Here is a 17,211-nt window from a genome sequence, read left to right on the forward strand (position 1 = left end):
GGAGTGGCTCTGAGGCTTGGCCCTCCGGAGTCCAGGAGTGGCTCTGAGGCTTGGACCTCCGGAGTCCAGGGGCGAGCTCTGAGGCTTGGCCCTCCGGAGTCCAGGAGCGGGCTCTGAGGCTTGCTCTCCAAAGTCAGCCCTCCGGAGTCCAGGAGCGGCTCTGAGGCTTGGCCCTCCGGAGTCCAGGGGCGAGCTCTGAGGCTTGCTCTCCTCCCTTTTCTGTCCGGAAATCTGTTGTCCCGCCTGCCTCCATCCTTTCCTGTCCTCCGGCACCGCCACAATCCTGGTCCAAGCCGCCACTGTGCCTCACCTGGACCTTTCTAGGACCTTCCTTCCTTGTCCCCGCCTACGTTGTCTGCTGTCCCATTCCTGGTAGCCACATCCATGGTCCACTGCTTGAATACAAGCAGTTTGCTTAACGCTTGTGGTACAGTCTAAACGTCCCACCTGTCTACAAAGTCCTGCCTCTTCCTCTAGACTTGCTTTGGTTCGCTTTGCCCCAAACTCCTACCTCCCAGCCACATGGATTTTCTTTTGGATTCTTGAACATGCTACAAGCTCATTTCTACCTCAGGGCCTTTGTACAGGATATTCTCCTTGCTGGGGATGCTCTTCTCCTTTTCTGTTGCGTGCCTGGCTATGCATTACCATTCTGCATCAATGTCACTGTCCCAGGAGAGTTCTGCCTTGACCACTGAATCTTACATCACTGACTCACTGCTATCGGGTGGCTTTACCTTCATCCTCGGCAAAGCCTTCACTCTTACCAATCTTTTGTTTTTCCTTACATGTGCTTAGGTCCTGTCTTAGGTCCTCTGAACTCAGAGGCCTGCTCTGTCTGGGTCACGGCTGAGCACCCAGTGCCTACAGAGCCTGACACGTGGTAGATGCTCAATCAATACATGCTGATTGCATAAAAATCTAGAAGGATTTCCTCTTGGACCTTTGCTTCTAAAGTGCACGTAGGGCACAGGTCGCCCAGGACTGAATGCAAAGTCCTCTGATACCTCCTCTTGACCAGATACAGCACTTAAGCCATTACAACGAAGACCAGAGGTGGTTTTAATTAATTCGCCACGATACAGTGTAACCTAGAGGCTGCCACAGATGCACCCACTTGGTCCAAAGGTGTCTAGATAAGGTGGGCACTGAAAAACTCAGATTCACCCCAAAATCTGGACTTCTAATTTCTCTTCAAAAACCAGGAGACCCATTGGCAGCTTCAAGTCTCTAATTCCCTTAGAGCAAGAATGTGCTGGAGCTCAGAACCAGGGCCCAGGGAACCTCCAGACTGGCCCAGTCAGCCCACCTAGCAGGGGGTGAGCCCTGCTGCCTGCCTGGCCCGGGACAGCATCTGAGGACTTCGAGCCCCCGTATTAAAACACGGACAGCCTTATCTCTGGATGGTGGCTCAAAAGCAAAGATTTTTGTTTTTTGTTTTTCTTTTTGGTTCTCTCAGTCTGCCATTTCAGAAATTTCTGCACTGAACATGTGTTATTTTATAATGAGAAGAAAATCAATAAACATTATTTTTATGAAAGGTTATACTATAGACTGGAAAGACAATTTGTATGAAATGCCCCGAGGGCGTGAGACTCCCTCCCAAAGTAAAGTTTTCCCTTGCTATCTCCCCAGACACCCCAGGGGCAGGAATTCACTCTCTTGTGTTTTGGGATAAGGGTCCTTTGCCCTGATTTATTTGCAGGCACATATCCATAAATATACTGGCTTTGCCCAGAGCAAGGCACAATGGTTCTATTATAATGAAAAATGAGGTAGAAGCCAAAGGCTTCCAGGCCCCAGGCAACTTGATGGCTTGTTTAATCCCAAAACAAATACCAGGAGAAATTTTCAACAACCCTAAATAAATTGGGGTGTCTTTTGAATTTCATATATATGGTCATTTACCTTATAAATTCTGTAAAGTCTGGGACTACAACTGTTCGTGAACAACATTCACCTCCCAAGCGTGGGGCACGTGTTACCTATAGCGATGCACCTGGCCGCTCTGCGGGCCAGGATTCTGTCCCTGACTAGCAGAAGGGAAAGACACTCGTGGATGACCTTGACCCCTGGCACTTCAGCTATCCGCCCTGGGAGTGCTGGAGAAGTCTGAGCTCCTTTCAGCTTGGGAGGGGGAGCCCCCAGGAGCCTCCTGGAGGATCGGGCACTGAAGCTGACCTTTAACGAGTGGGGAAGGGGGGGCTGCCACAGAGACCCTGCAGAGCAAGGGGAAACGGACAGTTGAGGATCAGTTCCCACCACTGGTCAGGGAGCATGCAGTTCCCAAACCCGGCTCCCTGATGACTGCTTGTGACAACTGCACGGTAACACAACGGAGACATCCACAGCGACACGCGCACTTACTGAGCACTTAGCCTGGGAAACACTATTAACGCAGGGATGATACTAACAGTAACACGTAACTCATAGGGCAGTGTTTGAAGATGGTCTCTGTTAAAACCCACACCACCGCATGCCCTGAGGCTTATTACTACTGCACCCATCTTACAGATGAGGGAAAGAGGCACGAGGCACGGAGAGGTTAATGACTTGTCCAGGGTCAACAGGTAGTAAAGTACAGTCCTGGCTTCTTAACTCGCCCTGGTCTCCCTTCAAACCAGACTAGAACCTGCCGGGCGAGGAGGGAGAAGTCCGAGGCCCGGAGGATGGCATGAATGGAAGCCGCTTGCTGTAGCCCCACAGCCCGGCTGACTACGCACTGGACACCGGGCAGACACTTCGCAGTGTTTTCAGGCTTTTAGGGAACAAAATGGTTCCTCCTCCTTCTCTGTCCGCTCCCCAGAAGAGGGGCGAGGAGGACAAGGAGGGACACCAGGGGACGCGTCCGTGTAGACAGAGTGTGGCTCAAAACACAAAAACAAAACAAAGCAGGTTTTCTCTTTGCTGTTGAAAGAGAACGGAAACCAAGAGGAGGAAAGTGATTAGAGGCGCTTCTGGGAATCCGTCCTAAGGAAATGATCAGGAGCAGGAAAGGAAAAGAAAGAGGCTTCTGCACAAAGATAGTCGTCGGAGCATTGTTTACAATGGTCCGTCACTGACACTGCAACAGGGAAGGACCGGATCAGGCGAACTCTGGAATTTCTACGCAGCAGCGCAATCCTTGTAGGCTTTGAAGAGGTTCATTATCATTAGGGCAGCTGCAGAGCAGAGTGGGGAAAGGGGGCGAATGTTATAACGAATAAAAAAAAAAGGGACTCAAATTCTTACTGCGTTATGTAAATATCCGCAGTGCCTACTGCTCTAGGGGAGTAAAGGGACACGAAATGACAAGGGCTCGCTGGCTTAGGGAAGGCAGGGTGGCGGGTGACGGCAGACTGCTGTCCTACGTCCCCCTCTCCCTTCTGTGCATTCTAGGACACTCCTAAAGTGTCAGCTGGGACCCGCTAGTTGGGGGTGAGAGGATTCTAAGGGATCCCGGAATCTTAAATAATAGGTGTGCATTTAACAATGTTTCTGGTTATATTTTTAGGTTTGCCAACCACAGTATGGCTGCGTTTTAGAAAGGAGCCTTTATTTTTCAGAGATATGTATTAAAATACTCGTGGCTCCGATGAGAGGCCGTCTGGGCTTTGCTTCCTCCAAACCGATCTGGGAGGCGGGCTAAGTGGGCCCGGAGCTGGAAATCGCTAGAACTGGGTGCTGAGGATGTAGGTATGGCAGGCACGATCTACAGATGTTATATTTGTATATATTTGACATTCTCTGTAAGAAAAATTAAACCAAAGGTCTGTATTTTCATGGTTCCCATCCATCTAAGGCAAACACAACTAATTAATGGGGACAGAAAGCTTCCTTCTCAGATACACACACTTGGCATGAAGAACACGTGCACCGCCAGGACACAATCAGGTAAACGGGAGACCCTGGTGTTCTGCGCGGGTAGTTGTGGGACTGTGGCTTAGAGTGGACGGACTGGAGCTTGGACCACTGGGACGGTTCGGATGCTTTTCAGGTCACGGAAGACAGGGAGAAGCGCGCCCCCACCCCCTCCCCCGCCCCGGCGCCCTCCTTGCCGTGCTGTGCGCCCCTCCTGCACCCGGCCCCCCGCCCGTGCTGCCCTTCCCCTGCCCCCCGCCATCCCCACGGGCTCACCGGCAGCTGTTCTCCCCCTCCACGTGCAGCGACGACTCGGCCCGTCGGAGGCCCAGGCGGGCGAAGGCGTGATACAAGGTAAGCGCCACGTCGCTCAGGCTGTGGGTGCCGTCCGGCTCGTCGTACGCGTTCTCCCAGTAGGAGCGGAGGCCTGGGGTGCCCACGGGGTAGTTCCCGTACAGGTAATAGTCCAGCTGCCCGATGATTTCCTGATTCACCACGGCTTCAAATTTTCGGGCAAAGAAGGTCGGCCTGGCCGTCTGCTGTGCTCCGGGGCCGGGATAAAAAGAGCACCATCAGCAAGCGGGGGTTTTAAGAGCAGGGCTCTCTGCTGCCAGCCGGTTTGGACCCAAATCCTAGTTCTGACACTTACTAATTCTCTGTCCTCAGTGTCCTCGTCGTAGCATGGAGATAAGGAGAGGTTTGATGGGGCTGAGTGAATTAATGTTTGTAGAGCACTTAAAGCAGTGGTGGGCACACAGTCAGCGTCATTTAAATGCCCATTAAATAAATGACCTCCTGGATGTTTAGAGCGGAGATAGATCTCAGAAATCATTTAGCTGGAGGTTCAGGGCAAGTAGAGCCTACAGATATATTTCAGTTGTCCAGCAGAGTGTTTTACAATTGAATTAGCTGGCAACAGTTAAAAGGTACCAGAGTTCAGAGAAACAGAATGACGGGCTGAAGCTGAGGGGTAGCTGCCCCTATAGATGGGCACAAATGTTTCCACTCGCCTCAGTCCCCACCACTCCCTGTTGCCTCATGGGCATTGCTACAGATTTAGAGACTCATAAGGGACGTCCCAGATGTACTGGTCGGAGTGTCTGCAAGGGGCGCTTAGGAATCTACATTCTTAACAGGTTTTGGGGGATTCGTCTGCTGAGGTCTGAAGAAATTAAGTGACGCCGGAGCCGGGGCTGCACGCCACCACCAACTGAACAGCTTAAAAAAAAAAAAAATCCACATTCTGGAGGCACCTGGGTGGCTCAGTGGGTTAAGGCTTTTGATTTTAGCTTGGGTCATGGTCTCAGAGTCGTGAGATCGAGCCCCGTATTGGGCTCTGCACTGCACACAGAACCTGCTTACAAGTCTCTCTCTCCATCTCGCTCTGGTCCTCCCCCACCTCCCACTCAGAAGAAAAAAAAAATTTTGATTCTGGAGTCCTTCCCCAAGACCTATGGAGGCAACATCTCTGGAGATGAGGTTTAGGAATCTGTAACCAAAAAAAGTTTCCCAGGTGATCATGAAGACCACTTAGGTAAACCAGGTTTTCAAGGAAACAGAGGCCCAAAGAGGGCAAGGGACTTATCTAAGATCACACAGCAAGGTAATGGCCAAGCCAGGATTAAGACTGGGGTTGAGGATAAAGAAATAAAACACTGGGCGCCGTGTTATCTGCCAGCTCTTATACTCAGGCCTGGGTGGGGACCCACCAAGGGTCACATAATAATTATTTCCAGCTTTGCAGCTACTGGGTCGGCTGTTGTCCCGTGAAAGCAGGCAGAGTAAATGCAGCAGAGGCAAATGAATGGGTGTTGCTGCTTCCCAAAACCCTTCACTTACAAAAGCAGGATTTGGTTCAGGGGCTGTAGCTCGCAGACCCCATTCCAGGGCTTTGGAAACAATAAAAGCACAGCCCCTCCCTTGAGGAATTTAGGGTCTAGTGTTATTACTAACCTTAATCGGGGTCTGGCACTGTTTTCACTGCAGTAGATCACTAACAGCACTAATGGCCATAAAGACCACTGAGCACACTCTCTGCAGAGCCTGTCACCCTGCGTCATGTCGCCACCTCGCATTCTTCCAACAGCTCTGCAGAGCAGGCATCATGACCCCGTTTGATGTATAAGGAAACTGAGCTCAGAAAGGGGAAGTGATGGATACAAACTCCCACATCCGCAGGATTCGAACCAGATCTGGTGACTCAAGCCCCATCTCTTTCTACTGCCTTATCCCAGGACTGAGCTGCTGAGTAAACAAACATCCTTGGTATTACGCTGCACATCTCCTTGCCTTCCTGCTTTATGAACCCTATGGTGGCCTGCGGATAATATTTAATAATATTCTGGCCCTCTCCGTGGTAGAGGGTCAGAATTCAGTTCCCTTACAGCAGCGCTGAAAGAGACCACTTGGGTTCACCACCTTACTCTGCTACTTTCTAGGTGTAGAGGTCTTTGGGGAAATCACCTCGGCCTCAGCTTCCTCATCACTGAAATGGGAATCATCACAGAGGTACTTAGCATAGAGTCTGGCACACAGGGTCATCTGCTATTAGGACCTACTATCACTACCACCTGAAGCCTGCGACAAGGGGCTTCATGTTCTGGGGACAGAGAAGTGGACTCAGGAGCCAGGCAGCCTCTGTTCTCTGCTTGTGATTATTCACAGCTGGATCTCCTAAAAGGGCACATTTCTATATTTACCACTCTTCTTCGAACAAGAACTCTGAGTTCCTTACAGGCAGCAGTTCCTTGCATCTAGATGTGGAGAGATATTCTGGATCTTTGTTTACCGGGAAAGAAAGAGCTGGGAGCACGTGCGAGGTCTCTGTGTTGGCCCGTCTTTGTACCAGAGACCGGGATGTCCCCGGGAGGCTTGGGGCTAAACGCAAAGGCTGCCCAGCCCAGAGGCAATGCTCTCCAGAACCACCCGCCTGCTGCCTGCTCGCTCTAAATGATGAAGGTTCTTTGCCTCAAGGGCAACAACTGGTTCTCTACAAAACCGAGAATCTTCTTTTTTTTTCCTTTTTGCCTTTTGAATAGGTCAAATACTTCCCCTGCCACCCTCTTTCTGCTCAGCGGATTCTTTCCGCGTAGACAAAGGCATGAAATGTCACCCAAGTTCATACCTAAATTAACATGGGTTTGAGGAGGTCCATGGGTAGCTCTTAATCTGCTATCAAGAATAGGCCTAAAGAAATACTTATGGCAGCATCTGCTGACCGGCGTGCGAGACGTCAGATGGGCACCTGGAGGGAAACTGAGTAACGAGAGGACACCTGCTGTGTGCTCTGCACCTGTGTAGGCACAGAACCAGGGTGGCTGCGGGATCTGGGGGGAAAAGCCCAGGGCAGCTGGAAGCACCTGGGAGCGACCCCCAGCCCTACCACTCTACTGTGTGTTGAAGGACAAGAAAGTCTGCCCCTCTGTGTCTCAGTTTCCCCACCTTCACAATGGGCATGTTGCCTAGCCCAGGGAAGCCAACGCCCACAGAGGGCCTGGCACACAGCCTGGGGACAGAAGAGACTCCTACCCCGTGCTTCTCTAATATAAGGAGCCTCCCAGTCACTTGGAGAATCTTATTTATATGCAGATTCTGACTAGGCACCTGGGGGGGCAGAGATTCTGTACTTCTAACATGCTCCCTGGTGAGGCTAAGGCAGATGTCTGTGGAGCACATGCCCAGGAGAGAAGCCAGGCTCAGAGACAAGAAGCCCCATTTGGGCAGCCTGTGTGGAGGGTCTGTTACTTCCCGGACTGAGTCGGCGGGGGCACCTCAGCCTGGCTTCTCGACCTGCTCTGTGGCTCCCTGCCACCCTCTGGGCTAGTGCTTGGGGAAGAAGCAAGCCCTCTCCACATGGTGGGTCTTATGACCTCAGAGCGATGTGTCTAACCATTCTGGAGCTTCCTGTCTGTGCTCTCCACAGCAGGGGTGAGGGCATGGTGGAGGGGAAGAGGAGGGAGAGCCTCAGGGTGCTGCCTCCACGGTGCAGGAGGGGCACTCCCATGGGACGGAGAGAGGCTGCCATCCCAAACAAGTCTGGGGACCAAGACACCCTCGAGACTCATGGAAGGTGAAACACTGACCACCCCTTGCCCTCTGCTCTCCCCAAAACCATAAATAGCCAGGCCATGCAGAGACACTGAGATAGCACTAACGCTTCTACCTCCTCTTCCTCCTTTAGGTCCACAGAGCAAGGTGGTTTCCAAATATGGCTGCTCATCAGAATTTTCTAGAGTCTAACATGTTTAAAATAAAAATAAAAATTCCCAGACTTTACCAGAGACCAGCAGTTCTTAACTGGGGGGGTGAGTTTGCCCCCAGGGGACATGTGGCAATGTCTGAAGCCACTTCTGGTCATCACAACTGGAGTGTGCTACCAGATCGAGTGGCTAGAACCCAGGGACGCTGACCACGCAGCGAGGCAGAGGACAGTGCCCCCTGCGGCAGAGACTGACCCAGCCGCCATGTTGAGTGCTGAGGAGGAGAAGCTCTGCCCCGGGCACACTGAACTTTGTATTTCAGGGGACTGACTGAAAGGCAGCACAGAGAAATGGACATGGAAACATACATTGCCTGTATGACCTCAAACAAGTTTTTTGACTCTTCTGTCCCTCAGTTTCTCCATCTCTAAAACAGATGAACAATAGCACTGTCTCTATGTACCCATCTAAGCTTGATAGTGGGGGCGGGGGTTCACGCATCAATACAGGCCAAAAGCTAAGAGCTGCTCCAGCACGGGGGGAGGGAACGACGAATGGCGAGCCCTGCTCTGGCCATCACCGTTACTGCCAGCAGCCAGGGCCAGACACCACAGCACAAGATGCCACACCAGCCGGGCCTTGGATGACCGCTGACGCTGGCCAAGAGGTGCGGGGGCGGGGCTGAGGGCTCACCTGGAAGCGGTGGAAGTCCTGCGGCTTGAAGTCGTTGGGCGAGCAGCCGCACCAGTCCACGATGTGCTTGTACTGGCACTTGCAGCCCAGCTTCCGGTTCCAGTTGGTGATGCGCAGGTTGTTGTCCACCATGGTGTCGCAGTGGGGGCTGTTCTCCAGCACCGTGTGGAAGAAGGACTGCAGGGGAGAGAGAGAAGGGACCGGCCTGAGGCCTCCTCCAGCCTCCCTCCCCAGCACCACGGGACTGCACAGGGGCTCTCTCGGGAGGCTCCTCAGTCATCTCTGCAAAGGGGGTCAGCCACCACCTGGTCCGACTCAGGGCACATGGGATGTTTGGTCCAGAGTGGCTGAATTCTGCTTGGGAGACCAACGCTCCAGGTATTTCTCTCAACTCTCTTTCCCCGGCAGTTTACAATCTGATTTCAAGATATTTCTTATCATTCAGGACATTTTCTATCCGCCTGGCAGAGAGGGAAAGTCCCTCCGGTCACGTCCACACATGGGAACCACAAGAAACATGTGACAGTTTTCTAGAAAATCCTGGGCCAAAAGGGCTCGGGCTTTGCAAACGGCCAGGTCTGACACCAAAGGGACTCCAGTCTGAGATATCTTGAGAACAAAAACTGATGCTCTGGAATTTCATCCCTGGGTAAGGGAAACCAGATTCAAGGGTGTATCAGTCCCAGGGCTGAAAGGTGTCACAGGCACCCCTCCTGCTTTGCAGCACAGGGAGGGGCAGGCCAGGGCTTCTTGCTGTCCATGGTGCTGAACCAGGCTCCAGGGGTCTCTGCTAACCCTAAGACTCTTGGTCTATCTCTCCTAAGAATCTGAGAAAGAAGCAGCGCTGAGAGTGGAGAAAGAGACCAGAGACAAGAAACATGGTTATAGCCTCTGAGAGAGAGAGAGAGAGAGACAGACAGACAGGAAGACAGACTTCTAGTTGGACACTATTTTATAACAACCCCAGATATGAGGCAGATACATTCTGCCCTGATCTCTGCTCCCTCAGGGAAACTGTTGGGGGATACGATTCTGCCTGTAACAAATTTATGGCTCAGCCTTTAGATTTATTCTAAAGTGGTTTCCTGGTGGTGGTCTGGGAGAAGGGAGGGCACAGCAGGGATGCTGGGGTATGAAGTGCCCATATGCTGGGGCGGGGCTGTAACAGAGAGAGCCAGCATCAGGATGGGCATCTTGAATAAAACAACCAGAGTCCCACACAGTCTCTTCCCAATGGGTGGATGGGCAAATCGAGGTTCCACACACCCCCTCCAGCTTCCCTTCCTGTGCTGCTAAATGACATATGCCTGTGAACCTGGATTTTAAGCTTGAATTGTCTATAAGCCCACAAAGGCACATATTATCCATCAAGCGGTGGAGAAAAGTTCCCAATTACCGATTGCCCTGTGTCCTTTCATAATGATACAGAAATTCCCTGCAAGATAATGGATGAGGAGGTTATCGGCATTGAGAGTAAAGGTGATTTTCGTGGAAATAGGATTAAAAGCTGATTACCGAATGTGTGTGCGGAATAGTAAACCTGGGCCTAGTGATGACAAGCTCTTCGTCCCTCTGGAGTGATGTGGGCGGTCAGCCCTACCAGCTTGGCACTGCCCCAGATGTTGGTGAGGGATGCGGGAACCATCAAATGTTGTCTCGTCTGGCCTAGAAACGCAGCCTGAACCTGGGGCATCGCCCGGAAGAAATGGTAGTGGACCATTCACGGGAGTTGTCACGGGTTCAAGAGACGTGCAACCAGCTCTGGAGTTTGCTGAAGTCAGAAACTGGGATGGAAGTGAACTGGAGGTCAAAGCAGGTCTGAGAAGAAGGCTGCTGGCCTGTCAGAGGCAGCATTTCAGAACTGGGTCCCCACCGCTTCTGGATGGAGCTGGAGACTGTTTCAGAAGGGTCTGCAACCCTATGCAGCTGGGCTTCTGCAATGGACTGCATGTTTCTGGCTCGTCCGACAACCATAGGTTGAAATCCCAGCCCCACGATGTGGTAGTGTTAGGAGGTGAGGGCCTCTGGGAGGTGATTAGACCAGAAGGGTGGAAACCTCATGAATGAGATTCATGCCCAGATAAAAGGGGCCCCAGAGAGCTCCCTCGTCCCTTGGGGCATATGAACAGCCGGTAGCAGTCTGCAGCCCGGAACAGGGCCCTCTCTAGAAACCGACCATTCTCACACCCTGACCTCAGACTTGCAGCCTTCAGAACTGTGAGAAGCAAATTCTTATTGTGTATAAGCCACCTACTCTGTGGTACTTCATTATAGCAGTTTGAACTAAGACACCTTCCCTGCACTGAGTCTGAAAAGTGGTGACAGGTTCCCTGGAGCTTTTCAAATGCTTCTAAAAGTCATCAGGAAATGCTGCGTCCCAATGGCTGTCAGTATGGGGGCTAGTGCAGGTCCAGCAGAAGCCCTGGCTTTCTGTCTTTAGAATCATTGGAATTCCCATTTGTGAATGAAGAGGCCAACATTACTGTCTATCTGTCAGGGAATGACAAATACTCAAAATTAGAAAAGGTATTCTTCATGTTGAAAAAGTCGGTATTATAGGATTGATGACAGTGGAGGATCTGTCAAAAGGTCATGTGGGTACATCCTGAAAAAGCCAGCACATACAGTTGTGCAGGCCACATACTGCACAACCCTAGTGGGGCACCATCAACATGGTAGGCATGAGAGGTTTCTTTCTTTCTTTCTTTTTTTTTTAAACAAAAGTTCTGTGGAAAGTGGCAGTGAAATGTCCTGTTCTAACAAAATCAGTATATCATGATGATGTTTACGACAAATGGGACCCAAGTGTCTTAAGGAAGGACTGCCCTTTCTACTTTGCACAAAGATGCCACGGAACTGCTGGTAGCAGTGTCGTGTGTCTGTGTATTCCACACACCCACCCTGCAGATCAGAGGGTGACCAGGGGCCTTCTGTGACAGCAAGGACTAGTTCTCCACCTTCATCTGGCTGTTTGGAGGACTACATACTGGACCCAGCATGGCTTTGCCAAACCTTCTGCCAAAATTCAGCTTCCGTGTTGCTCCAAAGGCTAGAGCCAGCCCCCACCCTGCTCGGGGACTTTTCCCCTACACAACTCACCTCAGCAGGAAGCAGGGTGTAGGAGTAAAACTGCTTCATCTTGGTCACCAGATCGTCTGTGGAGAAGGTCACGTACTCCACAAACTTCCGGTTCAGCAGGAACCAATCGGAGCCTCCATCCACAGCAATGCCCTCCGGGATTCGCCGGTCCCCCAGGCGCCACATGTGGGCGTCACACTCCAGGAAGAGCCGGTCCAGACCCTGCTTTCGGATGAACCTGGGAAAGACAGAGTTACCCTTCAGCCCAAAGGTGCACAGAATCCAAATGAAATAGCACAATCGGCAATAAAAGCATGTATTGGGCATTTGTGTCCAATTTGTACTGTATGCTAGGGATCGAGCCAGGGAGAGGCTCCGTATAGCTTCTCCCCTGCTCTTCTGAAGTGAGACAGGTCACTACACCCCTACGGGGCAGGCACTGCCTTTATGCCCACTTTACAGCTGAGGACCCCAAGGCTTAGAACGTTCAGGGAATTTGCGCGGCACAAGAACAGTGCGATGACTATCTGCTTCTGCCTTCGCAGAACTTTTGGAAATCACCTTTTCGTGCCACGAATGCCTGCGCGGTTCGGTGATCACAGCCTCTGGCTGCTCAGCTTGGAATCATGCTCTTAAAGCACACCTCAAAATAGGCAGGATTACAAGTCTCTTTGACAAACACCAAAGTTACGATCCACTAATTTGTGCGCTTTGGATTCACACATTAAATACAGGATCACAGAAGATTTTTTAAAAACACTGCATTGGGGGTGCCGGGGTGGCTCAGTGGGTTAAAGTCTCTGCCTTCACCTTGGGTCATGATCTCAGGGTCCTGGGATGGAGCCCCGCATCGGGCTCTCCCTGCTTCCCCCTCCCTCTCTGCCTATTTGTGATCTCTCTCTCTGTCAAATAGATAAATAAAAATCTTAAAAGACAAAAAACAAAAAACAAAACCCAAAATAAAAAACACTGCATTTATGATAACCATGTGTTTCTTTCTTTCTTTCTTTTTTTTTTAAGATTCATTTATTTATTTGACAGAGAGAGATCACAAGCAGGCAGAGAGGCAGGCAGAGAGAGAGGGGGAAGCAGGCTCCCTGCTGAACAGAGAGCCCGATGCGGGGCTTGATCCTTTATTTCTGGCTAAATAAAACAGAGCCCTAGCCTGAATCTAGCTCATGGGCCACCACACATAACAACCACAGGTTGGGTCACTCTTGGGCATTTTCCAGTTGCGACACTCTCTAAGTCACTCTGTTCTACCTAGGAAGAGGGTGTGGGGCAGGAATTCTAGCCGGAAACTTGGGACCCAGGGAAGGTCGATGACTGCTCTGAGGACACAAGTCAACCAAAAGACCCAGGTGTCCAAAGATAGTGGTCTTGTTCTTTCCCCAACACGTGTTTCCAAGCGTAAAATCCAAGCTGTTCACAAAGCCATGTTCTCTCTGGGAGTAACCTGTTGGAGGTTTTCAATATGCTTACTGTCCCATTCTATTGATACAAAACTTGGCTCTAAAACGAATCCATTAAAGAAAGCCCCTGAGTTTAGTAAAAGAATAATCCTACCTCAGCTCCAGCTGATGCTAATTATAGAATAATGTCCAATCGCAGACATTTAACCATGCTTAAGATTTCAAGTTTTAGATAACTTCCATCAGAACTTACATGGTAACCAAGACTACTAACCCAGAGAGAGGAATAAAAGAAATACAGGTGTGAGGATACGCAAAACTTTTCTGTCCACAGACCAGCCTTTTAATTTCGAGTTCCATTATGTGGGAGAATAGCACCGTCTTGCAATTTTAATGTGATGTCCCACCCCATAATATCCAAATACAATATTTATGCAGTAATCTCCAAAATGAAATATTCATGCGGTGGGAGACTGGATGCTGTATTTACTGCATTTGAAAATGGATAAGCTGCAAATACATGCTTTGGTTAACTATGAGTAAATAGAGACAAACAATCCCTCCGGTCTAGGTTCCAGGGTTGAGAGGGGGTCTGGACTAGGAGGACTGGCCGAGGCCAAGAGTCTGCGCATCTAGCAGGGGAAAGGAATCCGCTGCTTGGGCAGGGATCTGCATTTTTGTTTCCTGCCCTGTGCATGTCGCTGGACATCAATGTAAGTGGGCATGTTTGGGTATGTCTTTTCATAAATGCGGTCAAAACTGTGTGGTTCGCTCACCTAAGGGGTGCAGTGCAGATTTACTTGAGCACTGGGCCCAATACACAGAGGGTGACCGATGCCACTTCCCTCTCTAGTTTCAGCTCCAGGTGACATGGTCATGTGGGTAGGCGACAAGGTCAACTGAAGAGACACAGAGAGGATGTGGGAACTGAGGCTGCCTCTGCTTTCACAGATGAGATGTGGGGTTGCCTGGCCTTCCGAATGCCAGTCTGCTCTTCTAGAGGATGGGCTCCATGACAGCTGTGCTAACAACCTCTTGAATCAGCCATGAAAGTGTGACATGTGAGGTATACGAGGGTCTCTGCTAAGTGTTTAGGAAGCACTGTTCATCCTAGCCAGGGACTGACACGTCATCAGTTCCTTCTTACAGAGTGACAGCACCCCTCCACCCAGTCCCTCATGCCCCCAAGCACCCTTTCATGCTTTGGTTTTCTTCATAGCATTTAAAACTTTGTATTATCATATACAAGATACTTATTTAGTTTACTGTCTCCTTACTGGATGTAAGCCCAAGGGGGCAGAGGGTACTTTTGTTTGCTTGTCTGCCTATTTTTGTTCATGGCTATATCCTTGGTGCCTAGACTAGTACCTAGCATTCAGCTGGTGCTCTATAAGTGTTTACTGAGCCAATGAATAAAGGGAAGAGTAACAGCCATGTCAGTTGTTCAATCAGGAAGTAGCAGGCCTTAGTTAACCAGGTATCCGATTCTTCTAATACACTCTCGACAGACAGAGGAGTTGAACCACAAGAAGGTTAAGAGCATTCTCCAAAGTCACAAATTAGTGGTCCAGGATTCAAATCCAGGTATGTCCGATGAATCCAATGCAAGCCTCTTAACTTGCATTCTTCCTCTGTCTCTGTTTGTCAGGGTCCCTAGAAAAGCACTCAAGCAGAGGATGTGAGAACTTCTACCTCAAAAAGACGCTGTGCAGGAATCCAAAATCCGAGAGGAAGATTGTTCGTCTTGGAGGAGGATTTCTGTCAGACCTCACAAGAACTCCAGTCTTCAGAACAGACTACCTAAGGAAAACACAGAATCCCCTGCCTTTGTTTTTACCTCCTAGGCTTTCAGGGATAGGCCTTCCAGAGACTTCCTCTATTGTCACAACATGGAACAAAGTCATAACCAAATATGATTCTATTGAGATGTCACAGGGACCAAGCTCTACTCAGCTAAGCATCAAAGAAAATCAGATGGAAGGAGACAAGGGTCCTGATTCTCAGCCACGTGTGAAGACGTCAGTTAAGAAAGCTGCTGTAGCCTTTGAAACTGATCTCAGAAAAGGCAGACAATGAAGAAGTCTCAACTCACTTAATTCCCTGGCTACAATCTTGGCATATGCATTGAGTGTAGAATTATTCCAGAACTGTCTTGTCCTATAATGAGTTCGAAAAGCAAGAACTCTGCCCCTCAGATTTTACAGCGAGTTTGAGTAAGAAGGAATCTTAGCAATGAGCTAATATAATTAACTCTATAGACTGGAAAAAAAAAAAAAAAACCCAACGCACTGAGTGGATGTATGATTCAAAGTCATCCAAAGTCACATAGTCTAGGAATAAAATCTTCCTTCTTCTCTTTCCTGTCCAGTGATCTGTCACCGAATCCAGATTACTCCTTTGGCATAAATACAATCTAAGCATCTTAGTTAAAAAATAAAGTCACGGAACAAAGCATGAAAACCCACAGTGCTCCATAAATGTTCACTGAGATGCTTAATATTTTTCCTTCATCAAGCTACAGATTTAAAATTTCCATCTCTCTCTCCTCTCTCCTGCTATTTGGTAGGCAGGCATGAGTAGAGGGAGCCTCCAAGAGCTAAGAAGACACTTCTGGGTCCTGAAAAGCCACGATTCTTCAGCACCAAGGACAGAAGCCCAAAGCCTCACAATGAATTTCATCTCCCAAGATTTTGAAGATTCATTTCTTTTTACTTGGTGTGGGGCACCCCATCCTCAGATTATTTTAGTAACCAATGTCCATGGTTGTGGTGGTAGAGGTGACAAGTGTCATGTCCACCTTTCTCATTCTGTCCAAGCAGCATTAATACTGCTTGGAGTATTGAGGCAACAAGGATCTGGCTCACTGGGACCCAGTCTGGCAGCTCCCCAGGAGCCCTGCTGGCCATTTTCTCTCAGGTCCAGGGTGGGTTGTTGCCTCTTCCTGACCTGGGCTGGAGTCAACTGTCACATCTGGAACAACAAGGGGGCTCAGGCCATTCACTCATTCAGGAGCTTTAGACAGCATCTTGGACATGCTCAGTCTGTGTGTGGAGAATACGGTGGTGAGTAAGATGAACATCATCCCTCTTCCAGGGAGAGAGAGAAAATACAGACAGAATAACACCTACTGTTTACTGAGTCCTTGCTACTTTCTAAACTCTGTTCTTCACATTGAATACATTTTCTCCCGCTCAGTCTTTACCACAGCCCTATGAGGGTTCATTTTACAAAATAAGGAACAGAGACACTAAGTAATTTCCCCAAAGCCAGGCAGCTGGTTGGGCTGGGTAAGGGTGTGTGATTCTTAGCTAAGCCAACAGGCTCCGGACCCCACACTCTCAGCCCCCCCAGCTATCATCCTGCTCTACTGATGAAGCAAGTAGACACCAAGAACCACAAAACACACTAACATCAAATTAGGTGTTTGCGATCAGTGCTCTACAGGAAAATTCAGAGGGCAGGGACAGAACAGAGAGTCAGGGACGTCACAACTGAAGACTGCTAGGGAAGGCTTCACAGAGGAGGTGGCATTTAAGCTTCATGTGAAGGATGAGAAGAACTGGTCATCTGAGGAGCTGTGGGGAAGAGCTTTCTAAGGGACAGAGAGAGCATGTGCAAGAGCCCAGTGAATGGAAAGATGCCAGGGAGGCTGGAGAGAGAGCTGCAGGGACACAGTCAGCTCTGCCCACACGCTCCAGCAGGACCAGCCACGGGCTGACTCTGACCTCACTGCTGGAGGGAACACATCGTCTACCTGGACATGGTCGGAAGCTCCGCAGTGGACATGCTGAGGGAATGAGTGGGGCAGAGTGATCAGGTGTGAAGATGCCAGGGCCAGACCTCCCGGGTTCTGGTCTGCTTCCCCATTTGTGAGCCGGGTGTTGTTTAACCTACCTTGCCTCAGTGTCCCCATCTGGAAAATGGGACTGATAGGACCACATTTACACCATGGGCTGGTTGTGAGACCTGAGAGAAGTCATCTCTGTAAG

The 17,211-nt window shown here is 50.0% G+C and overlaps 1 protein-coding gene across 1 annotated transcript in view; it reads right to left on the bottom strand.

The window, feature by feature from the left end:
* Nucleotides 1-17,211, bottom strand: part of XYLT1 (xylosyltransferase 1) — a 294,390-nt gene that overhangs the window by 12,249 nt on the left and 264,930 nt on the right. Inside the window, exons 7-9 of the mRNA XM_059154282.1 lie at nt 11,832-12,048; nt 8,733-8,909; nt 4,117-4,379 (exon numbers count right to left, since the gene is read on the bottom strand). Of these exons, the coding sequence (XP_059010265.1) occupies nt 4,117-4,379; nt 8,733-8,909; nt 11,832-12,048 (657 nt within the window). The remainder of the gene's footprint in view (nt 1-4,116; nt 4,380-8,732; nt 8,910-11,831; nt 12,049-17,211) is intronic.

Source organism: Mustela lutreola, chromosome 17 (genome assembly GCF_030435805.1).
Source record: "Mustela lutreola isolate mMusLut2 chromosome 17, mMusLut2.pri, whole genome shotgun sequence".
NCBI lineage: Eukaryota > Metazoa > Chordata > Mammalia > Carnivora > Mustelidae > Mustela > Mustela lutreola.